Genomic DNA, 19,732 nt, shown 5'->3' on the forward strand with positions numbered 1-19,732 from the left:
AGAATAATATATTATTGGATTATAGGTATTTATGCACTAATGTGTAAGTAACACTAATGTTGCAGCTGGTAAAGGGGGAGCTAATTGTAATCTATAACATTAAAACATAATTTATTTATATTATTTATTTGAATTGGCAAAGCAACTGAAGCTGCAAGACAAATGTAGTGGACTGAAAGATAAACATACAATGGAATTACCGAAGTGGCTCAAAATTGTACTTGAGTCAGTGCTGGCTACTTTCCACCACTGGTTTAAAAAAAAAAAAAAATGGAGAAATACAATTAATCAAATGTATGTGGAGAGTGGTGTTTTGCATTTTATTGAGTAAAGTTTTTTAATTGTTGAGAATAAATCCACTTTTCCAATTTAATATTTGAGGCTAAACAATTTAAAACCGATTTCCCTTGCTGTATTAATTGAGGTACACAGCTCCTCCACATCAGGCAGGTGTCCTGACTCCCCCCCCGTCCTGTCCAACAAGAGGGGGAGAAAAGCTTTTTAGGGGGGAGGAGGGACTTCCAGCACCTCTCTCACCTTTGCAACAGATGAGCCGATCTTCAGTCTCCTCCACACTGTGACAGCTACCTTAATCTGGTTTTAATGACCCTGCGGAGGATCCCCGGAGACTCTGCACTCTTTCCTCCCAGCTGGTTGGACGACAGCAGTTTGCAAAAGTGTGTGTGTGTGTGTGTGTGTGTGTGTGTGTGTGTGTGTGTGTGTGTGTGTGTGTGTGTGTTTTCCCTGCAGAAAGCTAAGAGTGTGAGTCGCTGAATCATAATGTGACTAGGAATATTTTGTAGCCACGTGTGTTTTAATGGGGATTATAACTCACCTTTTTTCGGATAGATTGTTATTTTCTAAGGTGCAAAATACATACAAAAATGCAACTTCTCAAGCAAAATCTAATCATTTTATTCTATTTTATAATTTGTGTTTTACTTTCGGTTATTTTGTCATTAAAGTTTAGACGTTCACATGTATTATTTTTGCATGACCGAGTCTATTTTCTCCACTTTATATTCTCCCCTGATAAGCGTTAAATTCTGCTATTTATCCACAAACAAATGCCTTTCTTTGATAGGTTTCCCACCAGCTCTTTGAAATAAAACAATTACCTCGTTCTTTGTGCAATAATTGTCAATCATCCACATTAAATTGATAAGCTTTAAATGGACAGAATAAAAGCTTAAATTGGTTTACAATGAAACAGCTAAGCAGGATGATTTGCTATTGCTGACATGCCCGCGGCTTTACCAGCTCCAAATAATGCCATAGGTTAATGCATAAATAAGCAAATCAAATCCATGCGTTACCCCAATTCAATTCATTTAATTCCTCTTTAATAAAGAAGCAGCCCCACCCCCTGCCCCCCACCATTTACCTCGGATTTGTGCGATGAATGCTATAAATGTAAATCAATCTAGATGAGAAAGAATCCCGTTGAAAGGGAGGAGAAATTTCATCTGGGAAAAGGAGACAAATGTAGGAGGGGCCCGCTCATAAAAAGCAGCTGTTTCACAGTAATCTTTTTTCGTGCCCTGTCACTCACCTTGCCTTTTCACTATCTCCTCAGCTAAAAAAAAAAAAAACAACCTCCGCTATTGTATTTACTTGCCATTTCTTCTTTCCCATTACATTGCCATAATCCATATTCGTCCAGAGAGAGAGAGACAGAGAGAGAGAGAGCACAACTTGCCCATTTTTCCGGACAATCCCCTTGTAGTTGTTGGAGTGAAAAGAGGAGTGCATGGATGTCAAATTGTCCTCAAAACACCATGAAAGATTGATTTGCAGCACTTTTCAGGGCCCTGACATTACTTGGAGGGGAGCTGAATAGGAAACCTGTGAGCCCGGGATGGAATAAAGATGTCCTCTCTGCTGGAAAAGAAGGAAAACTGCCCATTTAGCCCCAGTCCATCAAGCCCGAAAAATAGGCAAGAGAGGAAAAAACACAGAGGACTGTGACTATAGAGAAGAAAAGGACCGTATATACTCATCTAAACGTTGTCACAATACCGAGCGGGCTCCGAACATCCATGAATATTAAACCGCTTACCTCAACAAGGGCTTGAAAAAGTGAACCACGTCAAAGCAGCTTTGCATTTTTTGCATGCGAACAATGCTGTAAAAAAAACTTCACGTCGAGTTTGTTTCCATTCTTGTTATTCCCGCGCTAACTCCTTACAAAAAAATTAATATTACCACCGCATGAATACCAAATGCATGAGAAAAAAATGGGCGAGCAACTCCCAGACTCAATGACCCAGAAAAACTCAACTCATCACTTAAACTCACAGAAAATGTTCTTTATTTTATTCTTTTTACATTCTCAAACCCTGTTGCATTCTTATTTTTTTTATGTCTTAATAGCCTACTTTTAAACAGCGTAAAATCAATATTCATATGTGCTACAGAGTGCAGCCTATACATTCTGTTCGCTTTAATATATTTTTACAACCCTCTTAGGCTTTTTAAGCACTTTTAATTCTGAAGGTTTTCAATCTTTAGAATACTTAAACATGTATTCTGCATTTAGTCAATCAGCATGCATTTGCAGCTTTGCACAAACATGTTGCATTCATTTAAAATCCAGCTCTCTGCAGGATTTACTAAAATAAAGTTTCTCTCTCTCTGCTGTGTGTTTAGAAAGTCTCTGCTGGTGCTTGGCGGTGCAGCGGGCAGGTCCACACGGTGAGGGGTGTGTCATTAATAAGTAATTAGACAGGGCTCACACTGGCCACCTATATAAAGAGAGCCTCGCAGCCTGGCAGGGCAGCTTTACGCACAGACAGTTTGGAGCAGAAGGACGCACTGAGGAGCAGCTCTGGGTGTCCACCTCTTCCTCTACTCTTTTCTGCTTCTTCTTTTTTATCGCTCCACTTGCAGCTGTTCTCATTTCAAGGTTTTCTTTTTTTTTTCATTTGCAACATGGGCTCCGTGCTACCCGCCGACGCTTTGGCTCTCAAGTCTGGATTTAAGTGTCCGAGCCGCTCGCTGTCAGACGTGATCACCTCGGACATCCTGCACAGCTTCCTGTACGGCAGGTGGAGGAACGTGCTGGGCGAACACCTGGCGGAGGAGCGCCAGAGCGGCAGCAGCCCCAAGACCGCCTTCACCGCCGAGGTGCTGGCTCAGTCCTTCGCCGGAGGTAGGCTGACATGCTGCTTTATTATGGCACTACTTTATTTAATTTTAATCCTGATTATTTTATCATATTGTTGTATATGTTTAGAAGTTATTCACTGCTGGTTTGCTGCCTAATTTTAGAGATTTTTTACACGTTTTATTTAAGTTAAATGTGTATTTTTTATGGAATAAAAATAAATCATGACTTGATTACAGTTTTAATGAAACATTTTTTCATGAAGAATGTGCTTATGGGCCTATTAGATCATTATGCAATTCCACACAAATGTGCATCACTGAAATCCAAGAGGACATTTTTTTTTTTTTATGTTTCCACTAATTTAGGCATTTCGTCCTAATAATACCATCACATAGGGCCTATAACTTCGAGAAGAACTGCACCAGAAACTAAAATAACTTTTACTGTCCGTCTCATACATTATTTCCCAAAGTTTCTCTCACTAACTTGTTGCTGTTTTCAGCATTTTCCCTCATTTTGCTGCTTTTATTTCGACCCATTTAACGCGTTTACCCTTTCAGAGTTTCGAGACCTCGCGTTTAGAGGCTTGTTAGGCGTGTAACTGCCGCTGATTGAAAGACGCAGGGCATTAAATTCATTTGGTTAACTTTGTGCTTGACCTGGGAAAGTTTCCACTTAAACCTCGAGGAGAGAAAGGTTTCCTTTCTTTGAGATGTCCCAGGTTTTTATCCCGCATTCATCAATCTCCGGACAGTCTCTTTTCCTCTCTTGGCAGCTATGGGGCTCCGGAGCTTTTCTCTTTCTCTCTCCTTAAAAGATTTGCTGTTCCTCGCATAATGCACCGTGAAGGCTAAATCTAATGCTATTCATTGCATGTCAACCATCTAATCGCCTTTCCATTTTTTTGTTGCAGAAATTCCTGAGTCTTTTTAACAAGTCCTCGTTTCATTCAGCGCAAATTTATTGCTACAAAGTTCTTAAAAGGATAATGAATTTGGAATTAGCCGTTGCTTTTCCAGTAAACTTTAATGAATATCACATCTGAAGCATGACAAATTGCTGGACCCTGGGCAATAGAGGACCATTTAACCCCTATTCTGCTCAGCTTTTTTCGCAGCCTAAAAAAAATCTTTGATTTTGACATTAAAGAAGCGCACGTTTTTTTTTTCTTCCTTTTTCCCTTTCTGGTGTGGATGAAAATGCTTTCCGAGGGGGTTTTTATGCACAACAAAAACTTTCAATTCAACCAGATAATCGAATTAAACGGAGGATAAGGTGTAGCTTAATATTTCGTGACTAAAATAAGATCCAGTCCATTTGCTGCTTTTAGGACTTTTCCAGCAATCCTGTTTCATGGGACGTTTTGGCATCTACTCGCCCTGCTGAACAACAGATACTCTGCTTTATCGGAATTACATTTATGTGCAGTTTTACTCGTGCACATTTTTATAGAAATCGATTTGAAGACATTGATGCTCAGTCTCTAATTCTAACATCTACATCTTTTTAAATATATATATATATATATATATATATTTTCATGCTCACATTTCTTCTTTATATTTGTAGAGGTGCAGAAGCTGTCCAGCCTGGTGCTGCCCAGCGAAGTGATCATCGCTCAGAGCTCGGTCCCTGGAGAAGGGCTGGGCATCTTCTCAAAGACCTGGATCAAAGCAGGAACCGAGATGGGCCCTTTCACAGGCAGAGTCCTGTCCCCTGAACACGTGGACCTGCTCAAGAATAACAACCTCATGTGGGAGGTGAGTTGATACTTCAGTTTCTGATGAGTCTTGACGTCATTCATTCAGCCTGCAGGGCAGTAGCCTAAGATCCTGTGCTGCTGTGCTTCAGACAGTGTTTTATAACTTCCTTATAATATTGACGCGTTTTTCCTCGCTGTTGTGCGAGCTCAGGTGTTCAATGAAGACGGCACGGTGCGCTACTTCATCGATGCCAGCCAGGAGGACCAACGCAGCTGGATGACTTATATAAAGTGCGCCCGGAATGAGCAGGAGCAAAACCTGGAGGTGGTGCAGATCGGCAGCAGCATCTTCTACAAGGCGGTGGAGGTGAGAATGAACTTTCTGTGCAGTAGGCCTACTGGAGGTCTGTAAACACTGACTGGGCCTTCAGTGGCTTAATGAGATTTTATTGACGACCACAAATGTCTCCTGGAGCAGCGCCGCCTGGTGACCACAGGGAGAATTGAGTAGGCTATATGATTTCTGTAATTTGATTGTCAGGTTGCAGCAATCACATAGCAGCAAATTGAAATCACATACTGATTATCTGACCTTTTCTCTATTTCCTTCCTTCCTCAGACCATCCCACCAGACCAGGAGCTTCTTGTCTGGTATGGAAACACCCACAACACATTCCTGGGAATCCCTGGAGTTCCGGGAATAGATGAAGAACACCTGAAGAAAAGCAGGAATGGTGAGTCATTGGATCAATATCAGGGCCGTTACAGTTTATTTGTCTGGGGTGTCATTGCTTGAGTGAATCTCATTAAGGCAAACACATGTTAGCCAGTTTATTTCACTGTGGTTCATTTTTAGATCAAAATGTTTGATAGTTTTTTTTAGAAACAAAACATACAGCTACACATCAGCAACCACCATTTTAGACCAACTTAATCTCATCTCCCTCCTCTTTGTTTCGTCTCCCAGATGACCCCCACTCCTGTGACGGCCCTTCCTCTTGCTCCCCACCCGCCGCCACCACCACAGCCGGTCGGATGCGCTGCGTCATCTGCCACCGCGGCTTCAACTCCCGCAGCAACCTGCGCTCCCACATGCGCATCCACACTCTGGACAAGCCCTTCGTCTGCCGCTTCTGCAATCGCCGTTTCAGCCAGTCGTCCACGCTCCGAAACCACGTGCGCCTGCACACCGGCGAGCGGCCCTACAAGTGTCACGTCTGTCAGAGCGCCTACTCCCAGCTGGCGGGCCTGAGGGCGCACCAGAAGAGCGCGCGGCACAAACCGGTGGCGCACGCCGCCGACGTGTCATCCAAAGTGTCCCCTCCTCCCCCACAGATGACGGCCATGCCCCACCAGCACCAGAGGCCCCTGTTGCACCACATCCCCACCATGGTGCTATGATGACAGAAACACGGAGGGACAGTCACGCAGAACAACGTTGCACTTTAGATTATAGCTGTAGTGGAGAAGTAAAGCAGATGACACAGGCCGTCACTAAGGAAATACATGGGTTGATGTGACAGTAAAGCATCTCACAAAGACAATTGAATACGTTGCCTTATTTTCATTGCTTGTTTCTTTGTGATCAAAATTCCAGCAGAAATATGTTTTAATGATTGTCTGTATTTTGGAAAGCTGAAATAGCCTATGCTAAAAACGATTAAAGATTATACAAATAAGTTGTTATTATCTGTGTAATCTTTGAACCAAGTGTCATATATATCACTATAAATGTGAGACAAAACAGATGTTTTCTACATTTTTACAGTGTTTATTTTGCATCACATCAGGTGAAAACAACAGTCAGAGATTTGTACAGTAAGTAGAAACTAAGGGACGTGACCACCAGTGTACATTGTTACAGCTGCATCCTTCCACACTGTAAACTGAAATTGTCACTTTAACCTTGCACATACCGTATGCTATACTGTTGTGTAATTGTAAAATTGTATTGTATGCAATTGTACATGTGAATGTAAATACATTTGTGCTTTCTTCTATTCTAAATAAATATAATATGATATTACATATGGTGGTAATTATTGTAGTAACTCACCCATCAAAACACCTGTTGCTGCTGTAAAGACTCCCATCCAGCATACTGTAAACTCTGAGCATATAGTCAATTCCTGTTTTGTCATGTAGTTAACAGGGACTTTGTCTAATAATATAATATAATACATTTTAAATCACTGTACTCCTAACTATATAAGCAGTTGGCTGCTCAATTCTTAGAGACAACGGTAATATTTTGCTTCATAAAATGCTTTTTTGAAATGATGGGTATTTTATTACTTGGAGTGTTCATACTGTCAGTGTGGTTGTTATGTGGTTGGTGTGTGTGTGTGTGTGTGTGTGTGTGTGTGTGTGTGTGTGTGTTTATTTTGATGTTTTAATGAACTGCCCGAAGACAATTTTCCACCTTTGTGGACATTAAAGTTCTATTGTATTCTATTCTATGTTTATTAAAACACTTTAATGCACATACAAGTAGCTATAAATAGTTGGTAGATAACAAAACTGATAGTATTTTATGTATGTCAAAGAGGTGGTATTATTGAAAATGTTTTTTTATTTTATACTTTATGTGCACTAAGTTGTGAATGCTGACCATCTTTAGTAATGAAAAGTTCCTTAATGTTAAGATAGTCATTAAAAACTTTGAAATATTCTCATTTCATATCTTAATTATTTAACATTGTTTCATCTTAATGACAACTAAACCAGTGTTCTGTCTTTCTTCAGTCAACAGGTAATTTCAGTTATTTTGTCTTCCACATGATGGCGCCAGATAATCACAAAAAAGTGAGTCTCATTAGAGAAAAGTGGGCCTCTCCTGGAGAAACAGGGTAAGGACACTTTAATGACAGATAGTTACTTGATCTTAACAACAATGTATTTAATTTGATTAATTTGCTGTACCACACTGTATTTCTACCATATAAATGATTTGTACATACAGTAGATGTAAGCCACTTCTGAGCTACTGCAGCACTTGTCTGCTGTCAAACATCATCCAACTTCCCAACAAGGAGTTTTCGGACAAGTCATCATTATAACAAGTACAGAGCAACACAGATCAATGTGCTGCAAGTGAATACACTTCAGAGATAAATAAGGTGGAGGAGAAATGTGGGCATCTCTTCTGTCCAGAGGAATTAGGGAGGATTTTGACTGAATGTTGTTTCATCCCTAGAGACTGTCCACACTTTCTGCCCTGCAGAGTGAGGAAAACAAGACAGTTTAGCCATCAGATCTACATAGATCATTAAGCCAAAATGATACCATTTCACCCAAGCAAGGAGCACCTTTACGCTGGTTTTGTCATCCTGCTGCTACCCTGTCCTTCTTTGAGGAGCCACAGCAAGAAGCTATCCACTCAGCGGCATTGCACAGAACTGAAGGAAGACAATGTGAAACAGACATGAATTCCTCTTTTATCTGTTTAGTATAAGCCTCACTGCGCCTGAGATAATGTTGTGGCAGGTAACCTGATCCCACCCCTATCAGGTTTACACCTCCATTTTACACCCAATCCTACCATGCATTTCATGTTATAAGTCTTTACTTTATTAAAATGTGTTTATCCCCACAGTGAAAAGAATAAGGCTTGGGAGCAAACATGTCATTCATCACAATAACATCTAGTTAATAAAACATGTTTGCTACAAAATTGTCTGTTTAAAAAAATGCTATAAATGTATATCAGAAAGTTTAAATACTTACCAGAGAATAGCAGTCACAACATAGTTCCACTTTAATTTCTTCTTTACAAGTTAGTCTTGATGTCATCTGTTCCCATGTGGTCGGTGTAATGATGTGTGTGCACTGACACTGCAAGACAATGACACAGCGTTTCTTCAGTTACAGAGACTCTAGTACTCCACTGGCTGATCCACTGGTCAGTGAACTGAGGGCCACCACACAGGTACAGGACGTATATTTATATTATAACTGTTATGTGTCTTTTTCCTTATGGTTCCCATTGCATGTTTACTTCAAAGACATCAAACTGTAGAACAAAATGAGATATTGCGACAGACAGTAGCCTAATTAAGATAAGAACAGTGTATACATTTATGATAAGGGATCATTTCATACAATGTGTATGAATAAATAAAAACTAAATACTCATATGTCCATCATGAGGATTTCTTTGTAATAACAACAGCTGCAATCAAGGTGCCAAGACTTGGATGTATATTTGTCAGTATATTTCATTATATAAGATAAAAATAGTAACAAAATGATTGCATCATTTTCATGCACACATTAAAATCTCAGCTTCTTCTTCTCAATTTGCAACCTTCAACTCAACTCAAAGCTGGGAGTAGAAATGAGGTTGTAACAAATAAAGTAAAGGAAGTCTTATCATTTCTTTCATAATTTAACAAATAAGTAAAGGTTTTTTACAAGAATTACTTTTCAGTCATCATCATCATCATCATCATCATCATCATCATCATCATCGTGGTATTTGTGTATGTTTAATAAAATTAAACATATTTAATACATTATTTAATGGGTGCAATATAGCATTGACTGGCGTTTCTCTCTGTGCTACAATACAATCTAATATAACCTAGTCAGAGAACCACATAATTGAAGCTCTAGTCAGCCCTCTGAAAAGCTGTTATAGATACACTTCTAGGTTAAGACGACATTGGTGCAATAGCCTTTATATCCTATAGGCTCATATGCAATTTTTATGTATTATTGTGTATCCTATAGGTTAATATGCAATTTTTTATGTGTTTTTGTATCTCCTTTTTATACTATGTATACTGTATTATGTGTTATATGGACCTGTGTCTGCAATAAAGCTTTATATATATAACTTTGACAATGTTGTTTTTGAATATAGGATGATCTGCACCCTTCAATAAAGGAAATGAAAAGTAAAGAAAAGATGGCTAATAATGACGAAAGCTCTTCTGGCTATTACCAAGAGATGATTTAATTAAATGCTGAATAGATTGAGTTGGCCTTGCTGGAACGATGATACTGTTATCTGTTAGTAGAGTCCTGTCCATTCACCGCTGCTGCAGGATTGTTGTCATTTTTCTGTGGCTAGCCTTCAGCGCTAGTTTGATTTTCTCTCCAACATACTTTGATCCAGCAGGTGGGTCACAGTTTATGTCGACAACTTTGTACTGAGCCAAGCTGATTAACTCCTGCAACGAAAACATTCGTTTATAAAAGTAACCGCTTGTTGTCGGAAATAATTGTCGTGGCTAAGAGTTGAAAACAAATGTGAGCTAACAGCTAGCTTAACGTTAGCTCGATAGACGTTTCTGGCTAGCATAGCTTTAAATTAAGCTCGTGACTGATTTTGCTTAAAACACACACACACACACACACACACACACACACACACACACACGCGTCTACTAATAGCTATCAGATATTTAGCTAGTTAATTTTTCGCAGGTCAGTAGAAAGGCTATACAGTCTGCTTTCAGTGTAAACACAGTAACTTGTGATGACTTTTACGCACAGCGACAAAGATGTCCATGTTAGGTCATCTTCACACGGCGGTCGGTTGTTAAAAGAATAGCTGCATTGTTTTACTCAAGGTTAGATCAGGGTACTGGTTATTTTTTTATGAATTTTAGTTTGCATGGAATTGCTAACGTCATACGCTTGTTTTAGCTTGGAAATGAGAAAATGCCACGCTGACTAACATGGCTCTGTTCCAGCAGCGACTCTGCTTTTGCACATATACCATACTCCTCCTTTATACTGCCCTTTCTTTGACAGCTCTGACAGAAATGCACCGACACGCCAAACATAATGAGGATTGCTGCTCTGACAGCATGAGACCTGTCAGTGCTGTCTCTGCATTGTAACACACACCAGTGTAACTCAGCTGTCAGGCTCAAATTAGTCCAGTGAAAGTTGGGGCCTCAAGTTATTTATGGATGCAGGGGGCAAAATAATATGACTGATTTCAGTTTTTTTTCTTCTAAAATCTATGTGCATTTTCTCTATTTATTTGACAGTTTATAGAAGCACGAGTTGTCGATTAATTGAAGCAATTGCAGCCCTAATTCTCATACACTTTATAAAATATTACGAAACAAGGGAAATTAAGCCTTGAGGGTTTGCCACCCTTTTCTTGCTGGAGGGGATTTATATTTTCAAAGTTGAGCCCAGTATTTCTCTCTGGAATACACATTTAATGTGTTTTTCCAGTACCAATTCAACATCTGGAATAAAAGAAAACATTATAAACACACCAGTGAAATATTATTGTTACGTTCAGCTTTAATTAATTTATTTTAAGCTTTTGCAAAATCAGTAAGTTAGATGCCTTCTCAATGTATCAGAGTCAAGTATTAAATTACTTTAGTCAGGTTTGAGTTCAGGTCATGCAGTCTTTGTGTCCACCTCTGTACTTGACTAGATTTTAAACAATAGATAATGAAAAAATTCATACATTATGTATTTCATACAGTGGTAAAAATGTCTTGATGCCTTCTTTAATGGTGGCACATCAGTTGGCCAGTTTCTACAAATTCATGACATGCAGTCAAGTTTTGTTTAAATCCACAGAACTTTATTTTATGTTTTAGTGGAAATCCCAAAGTTGTTTTGAAGACATCAAATACGTCAGGCTGAGTTTTGGGTAAATGTGTATAAAAGGATGCACAAACATCTAGAAATGTTCCATTTGATTGACTGGTGCAGACATAAAAGATGGTGTGACTTTTTCACATCATAGCTTCAATGTAACAAGCTGATACAGAACAAGATGTAATAAGATGATTTTAACAACCTTAAAGCTACTTAAGGGGAAACAAAAAGGGAAAACTGTACGTTTAGGGGTTGAATTTGCTTTCACATAACTTCACACTGGCGTACCTGTGTTGTGTGTGTGTGTGTGTGTGTGTGTGTGTGTGTGTGTGTGTGTGTGTGTGTACACACAGGATGTTAGGATGGAGTGTGGCCCAGTTCTGCCAGACAGCCTGGTGTTGGAGATCTTCCTGCGTCTGCCCCACGATGCCGTGCTGAGAGTCGGTCTGACCTGCAGACAGTGGCTGGCTGTCTCCAGAGATGAGTTCCTTTGGAGGGAGCTGTTCTACAACTACTACCGCATACCACGCTCTGTACCCCGACACCCAGGTAAATAATTGTATGTTTAACAGAAGAAATCAAAGGTTTACTTGGTATAAAACACACTGATAACAGTATTGTGTATAGATATTTAGGCCGGTTGCAGCTTTTAAAAAAAACCCTCCTGATCTTCCTTTGTGCAGCGGCTGTGTCATGGTACAGGGAGTTCCGACGTCTATTTGACTGTATCCCCTGTGTGGAGGTTCAGACGCTGAGAGAACACACTGACCAAGTCCTCCACCTGGCTTTCTCTCACAGGGGTCACCGCTTCTCCTCCTGCTCCAAAGACTGCACCGTTAAGGTAGGGATTCAAAGATTGGTGAGCTCTCATTCCGGATCTTATTTTTTTACTTTCTGCCAGTGTGACAAGTGATTGTGTTACGTACCTAACTGTGGGGCTTTTCTCCTCTCTGGTTTACTGGTAGTACTGCTTTAAAGTACACATTTCAGGGCCAAAGCAAGTTCCAACAGGTGAACCTAAAAATAGGTTAAAACATCCTGTAAACACAGTGCCACTTGTACTGCAGTTACACGTGTGTCTAAATAATTGATTTAGAAACTCACAAAATGAATGTTAAACTAATAATTATTTTTGGCACTTCCTGTGTTCTTCTTGGATTTTTGGTTCTTCGAAGCTGCTTAAAATTAATCTGGAACTGTTGTCAAAGCAACAAGTCCTTAGACCCAAACCTGAAAAAGTGAAAACTTACTGACACTAAGCTCGATTATGACATTTTAGGGTAAACCCATACATTTTCAGAACCAATTTAAACAAATATTCTTTGTATTTTTTGTTCATTGTTCAGCAGTTTTCAAATCATTTTCTTCTCTGATTCTAAACAAATGTGTAACCACTATCAGCTGTCGTCCTCCTTATCATTCTCTCACTTCTTTCCAAACCTGACGTCTGGCTTCTTGTGTGCAGCTATGGGACACAGAGCGGCCAGATGGTAATATCTCGATGGTGCACAGCTCCAGCATGCGTCAGTTTAACTGGGGCTACACCCAGTTCTCCCAGTTCAACGCTGATGACACCCTGCTGCTCGTGTCCGGTGTCTACCTGGGCCCACACCACTCCTCCTCTGGGGAAATCGCTGTCATCAGTCTGGGTAGGAATCAGAAAAAAAATCCCACAACAATTACGTGTCATCATTTCCTGTTGAAATTATTTTTAGTTTTCATTTGTTGTAGGAGTCATTCCTCAACTAAGAGTTTGTGTGTGTTTCCAACCCATTCTCCATCTTAACACACTGCAGAAAATTACACGCTGTTGTCGCGTGTGAGGAACAAGCCGTACGATGTGTTTGGCTGCTGGCTGAATGAGACCCACCTGATCTCTGGGAACCTGCACTGGATAGGCAACATGACGTCCTGCTCTGTGCTTTGGCTCAATAAAGCCTTCCAGGTGAGACCCAGTGCAGCAGATAAAGTTTCTTAGAACTTATGTCAGTCAAAACTGTCAACACTTATAGATAAAAAAAAATCCTTCACAATGTCTTTCCTCCTCTTCTTTTCTCCGACAGGATGTTGAATCAGAGAATGTCAACGTAGTCAAGCGCCTTTTCAAGATCCAGAACGTCAATGCCAGCACCATTCGTACAGTGATGGTGGCCCACTGTGGTCGTCATGACAACCCAGACTTGCTGCTGGACTATGAGGCTCAGTCCCAGGCTCGAAGGCAGAAAGGGCAGCAGCAGCACCAGCCCCTCCTTTTTGACCTGGGAACCTCGGGCAGTGACGAAGAAGATGAGGAAGAGGAGGGGGGCAAGGAGAGCCAGAGGGAAGCAATGCTCGGCACTTGCCGCCTTCCTCAGCCCACCATCTCAGGCCTGGAGCACGTTATACAGGTGAGCTAGATGTAAAGCTCAGGTATTTTGATCAGTTTTTTGAAGCAATATTGTTCTTCATTCGGCCCCCACTTTTGTACTTCTCTTCCTTCCTGTTAGAATCGTAAAGTAGGGCACACAGAGTTGGCGATAGAGACTCATGTGGCTAAGATGATGGGCAGAGCCCACACAAAGGCCCCTGACCTAATTGAGCCTTCTGAGCCCGGGGAGGGAGAGGACAAAACTTACTTACTCTTCACAACTGGCAGCCTTACATACTCTCCTCACCAGATAGGTAAGGTGGCTTCAAAGCAGCGGCTTTAAAGCTTAAGCATGCTGATATAATATAACAAATTTGTGAAACTTTGTATAAGAAAAATTCCACACAATGCTGTCAGACATCTCATGTGGTAGTCTTTGTCCCTTTCCAGGTATAAAGCTAATCAAGCCCGACCAGATGACCACTTGTGGTCCAGTACTCGGGGAAGAGCGGAGTTCATATGAGTTTTTTGATTCCCTGGACCATGTTATTGATATCCATGGACACATCATTGGTATGGGCCTTTCTCCAGACCACAGGTAAGTAAATAATGTATAGATTCAGTATGCTTTCATGTAGAAAATAAGCTATATAGGCTCATATACTGCAATGACGACATCAGTGGCCGAATGCTGCAGTGGCTGAATGGGAGCAAAGGATCTGAAATCTTGTGGAAAGCCTTCCCAGAGGAGTGGAGAAGCATATTAATGCCTATGGTCTTCGATGAGATGTTCAGCTATCACATATGGATCTAATGTCATATACCTTTGGCCATGTAGTTTAGTATCAAACTGTTTTTACTGTTTCAGAACCTTAAAAGTCTTTAAAAAAGCATATAACCAACTTTTCAGATTGCGTTGCCATTGACTCCTAAATGTACTTCCTTTCCTTTCATTCATAAGGTACCTTTATGTGAATAGCCGGGCTTGGCCAGCCGGGTGTGTAATCTCTGACCCCATGTCTCCTCCTCCCATTGCCGAGGAGATTGACCTGCATGTCATCGATCTGAAGAGTTTGAGGGAGGAGAGAAGGAGCCTGCGCGCACACCGAGCCTTCACGCCTAACGATGAGTGCTTCTTTATCTTCCTCGACGTCAGCAGAGACTTTGTTGCCAGGTAGGAGACCGTCTCATTTTCCAAGAATAGATGCAGCTTTCACACATGCAGCCCTTACCATTAATTTGCTTGCGTTTTAGCATTAAGGTGTCATGTATGATAAGAGAAGTGATACTGCAATGGCGGTAAATTTGTCACCACAATTTGACACCTCATACCGTAGTAACATCTGTGTTCTCATACTGGCATATTGTGTGGACAGAAGCCTCACAGTGCTCCTGTTTTTACATATGATGCCTGTTATTTTTAGCATCTTTCGCTGTTTTTGCATTTGCATGTGAATGGTTACACAGTTTTAAAATAATGTAAACCCGTAGCTTGTATGAATGACGGAAGCTGCCATCATCACCGGAACAGCTCGGGTAATTAATTTACTCAAGGTTACAGAATGTATTAGTGAAAGCACCTGCACTTACAAGATGTAAGAGATACACTTACTATACCAAATTTGAGGTTTCATTTAGTAGCAAAAGAAGAAGTTGGAGATTAAATGTTCCTTTCAGACAGTGAGGTAACTCTGCTCTGTAGGATGACTATCTCACTGGCCACACTGACTGATACATTACATAATACATTTCTGAAGAGTTTCTGCTGAAAAATATATAGATTATCCACTTGTATGTAGCTTTTATGTTAGCCAGACTCATCCACCACAGATATAAGTGTATTTGTGTGTTTGTGGGTGGTGTTTATTAGCCTGAGTGATAGTGTTTGAGAGTCTTGGGTGATTTCCAAAGCTAATGAGTGACAGGAGAACTGCCACAAGCCATTGATCAACTATCCAACCACTATCTCTCTAAATGTGCATATGGACGTGTAAGTATTGTTTTAGGACAGACTTGAAACATTGTATGCTTTATTATTTATATTATATGCTTACATATTTAAATACCACAGCACCCAAAAAAATGATCTAACAAAAATCAATCAACAATGTTGTAATCATTTCATTTTGAAGGCTTCGCTGACTTATCTCTCCACTCTCCTACCCGTAGTGGAGCAGAGGACAAGCACGGCTACATCTGGGACCGTCACTACAACATCTGTCTGGCACGTCTGGCACATGACGACGTGGTGAACTCAGTGGCGTTCAGCCCCGCTGACCAGGAGCTGCTGCTGTCGGCAAGCGATGACTCTACCATTAAAGTGTGGCGCTCACCGCGCATGGTTCGCCTGGTGCAGGCCCCCTCCCGGCCGCTGAGGCCCCGCAGCCTCCTGTCGTCCTGGCTGGGACGCAACAAGAACTCAACATCTGCCAGCAGTGTGAATGGAAACCCTTGAGTCAGAAGGGAAAACACTTGCTGTGGGAAGGAAAGTTTGATCTTTTTCCTCTGTGGTGTGTCTATATATATATATATATATATATATATATATATATATATATATATATATAACACTCCATGTATATGTACAGTGTGGTTACAGTCAGTGGTTTTGCTTGAGCTCACAGTGTTGTGACACACAGCAGTGCTTGGTGTCTTCAGCTAACAGGAGACGGGACTTGTTGTGACTCAGGGTTAGACACAAGAGAGCGCCGTTGTATCAGCAAAGGACAGAAATCACCACACACACTGTTGTGCTGTTGTCAGGAGTGATTTGAAATGTTCGCACAGGTAGATAGTGTAGCGCTGACACCTAAATGCACAAGACAGACGTCCAAACGTGTTACCCAAGAGATGGTGTTTGTCTGTTTTTTTTTATCTGTAACGTTGCATCTGAACAGGTCAAGACTCCTGCGCTTGAGGTGTAAATGTATGTAAATGTCAGAGACAGCACCTTATGATCGTGGTTGTTATGTCCTGCTCATCAGAAGCAAAGTGCTGTAACTGAGAATTACTTCAGAACTGTCTTTTCTTATTAATGGGTATTTCCAATTGATGTCTTGAGTATGAATACCCTAGAAATCCTGTTTTAAGATCATTATAAAACCATTTAAAACCAAAAGGGAAAACATTTAGCTGCATTTACTGCAGTCTACCTTGGTTTTTAATTACATCACATCCCATTGTTTGTGCCCCAGAAATGATCCATCACTATTCTATTCAAAGTAGAATTATTGAGTAATTTAATCAAGAAGAGTTGTTGATGAACAGTTAGGGGGAAGCATGAAATTGTTGTGTAGTTTATTGTTATTTGGGCCTGTATTATATAGAAATGTATTTAAACACCCTTTTTCATTTTCAGCACAACACGTAACCCTTTAGTTTTATCAAAAGACTCTCTGACACATTAAGATGAATCTCAGAAATTGATGTCCCCTGGCCATTTTTTAAATTGAAAAATGTATTTTGTTTCCCAATTATTACATGTTACAAAAGGTTTGTTTAGTTTCCAAGCAGAACCCCACTTGAAGTCTAAAATTCCTACATTCAGTGTGGGGTACCTGGATATACAGACTCTGCATATGGGTAACCTAGAGCCCTTCTGAATTCACTTCACAACTTCAAATTTGAGATGACATTTAATAAATACATTCAGTAAATTGGCGTTGAGTTGTAATTTTGAAAGAAAAAATTCAAGTTACAGAAATGTCACTCAATTCTTTAATTTAGACATAAAATATGCTTGTAGTACATCTTGAAAGTACAACAGGATATATTTTCCTTAGTATAACTAATGCATAATGATTTAAAATGTTCATGCAGACGAATATCATCGAGAAGGACAGTGACATTGAGATCTATAGAAAAAGTGGGGAAAACGGCTTCTAAATGTTTGTGTGTACATGGGTTACCCCTTAACTTCCCATCATGTCTGTAGTCCTTCAAGGTCCTTTTAGTTCTCTTGCTGAAGGACCAGTATAAAACAATCAAAACAAAAAGTAATGCAAGGTTTAGGTACTTTACCTGGTAGATATATATGTTTCAATGGAGATTCCCTGCTGAAGGACGTTGTGATGAATTAGAAAAAAACTTTAATTATGATTGTGGGTCGTGTCATTACCTGGACAAAGTCAACTGGTTGCATTTGCATGTCACATTTTCAGAGAAACCTGTGGGAATTAGTCACTTCATCAGCAGATTCTTACCACACATTGAACAATATTTCCCATGTTTTGAAATGTGTGTAATAAGTCATTAACTTTCTCTTTGGTTCCCTTTAAAAACTTTGGTATCTGTTATTTTTACTGTATATCCATCTTGTTAATTATGTTTCCTGTCTTCTAATGTCATTTTCATCTCCCCTAAAAATAAAACGCATGCCCTGAAATACCAGAAGTCTGGAAACGTGTCAGATTAATATTTTATTCTACTAGAAAATGTTGGTTCTTGGGCCATTTTTGAAGCTTTCTTGTTACTTTTGGTCTGTTTGGCATTGGTATAAAAGGGTCAACACAGGTTACCATGGAAATTACAGGGTACGATTGGCTGCGTACAGAAAACACATTAGATAGTAACGCTATTGTAGATATTTGTGGCAATTAATAGTTATCTCTAATTTAAATTATTTTTTTCTCCATTGCAATGAAGCATGGATCTTATTAAAGGTACAGTGTCCGACTTTGAAACTCCTTGTTGACAGCCATGCTAACATGCTAAGCTAACAGCTTGCTGTATATAACGCAGTGGTACTTTGAGCTAAATGTTACACTAGCATGACAACATGCCCCCAATGACAATGCTAACATGCTGATGCTTAGCACGTATAATGGTTACCATGTTCCCCATCTTAGCTTAGCCAAGTACAGCTAAGGATGATGGGAATATCATTACTGTTGTTCTGATTGTATTTGGTCATAAACCAAAGTAGTGCTGCAGCCATAGAAATAAAATAAGAAGACATTTAAATCAACAACATTTAAGTCAACAACAAGCAACAGTTCAACGTCCGTTCTACTCTCATTTTTCTATTGCTGCAACTAATGATTATTTTCACTATCAATACTATAAATCTGCAGATTATTTTCTTGATAAATTGTTTGGATAAGATAAATTATAAATATAAAATCACCATCAGTTTCCAAAGTGCAGGAAGATTTTATTTTTGTCAAAATCCCAATTTAAAAAAATGTTTTTATGGGATAAGATTTTCAACAGACCATGCACACTCATCATTCACTTATGTCATCAAAATTTCCAGCCCACCGGAGAGAATGGGCTTTTGTAAAGAAATTCAGCTGTTGAAAAATGACCTTAGTGTTTAGATAGAAACTGACAGCTCTCTAGGGCTTTCCCCATAGGCCCCGGTCTGTCTGCTTTAAAGGTCTCATATTTTCAGGTTCATACTCATATTTTGGTTTTCTGCTAGAACATGTTGACATGGTTTAATGTCTGAATATATCTGTATTCACCCAATTGTCTGAAATTCTCTGTTTTGGTGCCTGTCTCTTTACGCCCCCCTCCCGAAAAAGCCCAGTCTGCTCTGATTGGTCAGCATTTCTGGGTCTTCCACATCAGTGCTCAACAAGTCTACTACCATCAATGCAGCTGAGGAATGACTGTAATGCACTGTAGTGGCACTTTCTACCTCTACATAGTGTAGTTGTGACATCACAACTGTGCAGACGTTCTGACGGCTCGTCTAAAGCCCCAGTTTCTGAATACGGGCTGTGTGCATTTCTTTGTGGATGGAGCTTTTTGATACTATATTAGTATTTATATAGCACCTTGACCTGCTTTATAATAAGAAAGACATGAAAATTTCACTTTTTACAATATGGGACCTTTAACAACGCTGTGCCAGACCAAGCTTGTGCCTCACAACAGGGGACCTTTGTCATTTATTCATACAGATCTAACATGAACTGTGGCTATGGTTGTGGTTAACACACAGTGAAAATACTTCAGTGAGTAACTGAAAGCAGCAACACCGTCATTTTACTGC

At 40.0% G+C, this 19,732-nt stretch overlaps 2 protein-coding genes and 1 long non-coding RNA gene across 3 annotated transcripts; 2 read left to right on the plus strand and 1 right to left on the minus strand.

The window, feature by feature from the left end:
• Positions 1-2,767: 2,767 nt before the first annotated feature.
• LOC116035179 (PR domain zinc finger protein 12) lies at positions 2,768-6,843 on the plus strand. The gene is made up of 5 exons (XM_031278160.2): positions 2,768-3,151; positions 4,679-4,869; positions 5,023-5,178; positions 5,431-5,545; positions 5,779-6,843. Exons 1-5 carry the CDS (start codon positions 2,932-2,934, stop codon positions 6,210-6,212), a joined length of 1,116 nt encoding a protein of 371 aa, XP_031134020.1. The 5' UTR covers positions 2,768-2,931; the 3' UTR covers positions 6,213-6,843.
• A 389-nt stretch (positions 6,844-7,232) lies between these two features.
• Positions 7,233-8,872, minus strand: LOC116035154. The gene is made up of 3 exons (XR_004101279.2): positions 8,538-8,872; positions 8,120-8,209; positions 7,233-8,028 (listed from the first exon to the last, which is right to left on the minus strand). It is a non-coding gene; the product is annotated as an uncharacterized LOC116035154 (long non-coding RNA).
• A 907-nt stretch (positions 8,873-9,779) lies between these two features.
• Positions 9,780-18,123, plus strand: fbxw5 (F-box and WD repeat domain containing 5). Its single transcript, XM_031277993.2, has 10 exons — positions 9,780-9,933; positions 11,741-11,936; positions 12,071-12,228; positions 12,853-13,036; positions 13,184-13,332; positions 13,451-13,774; positions 13,874-14,048; positions 14,185-14,332; positions 14,696-14,908; positions 15,904-18,123. The coding sequence occupies exons 2-10, from the start codon at positions 11,750-11,752 to the stop codon at positions 16,187-16,189; spliced, it is 1,824 nt and encodes a 607-aa protein (XP_031133853.1). The 5' UTR covers positions 9,780-9,933; positions 11,741-11,749; the 3' UTR covers positions 16,190-18,123.
• Positions 18,124-19,732: the final 1,609 nt, after the last annotated feature.

The sequence above is a fragment of the Sander lucioperca genome, chromosome 1 (assembly GCF_008315115.2).
Source record: "Sander lucioperca isolate FBNREF2018 chromosome 1, SLUC_FBN_1.2, whole genome shotgun sequence".
Classification (NCBI taxonomy): domain Eukaryota; kingdom Metazoa; phylum Chordata; class Actinopteri; order Perciformes; family Percidae; genus Sander; species Sander lucioperca.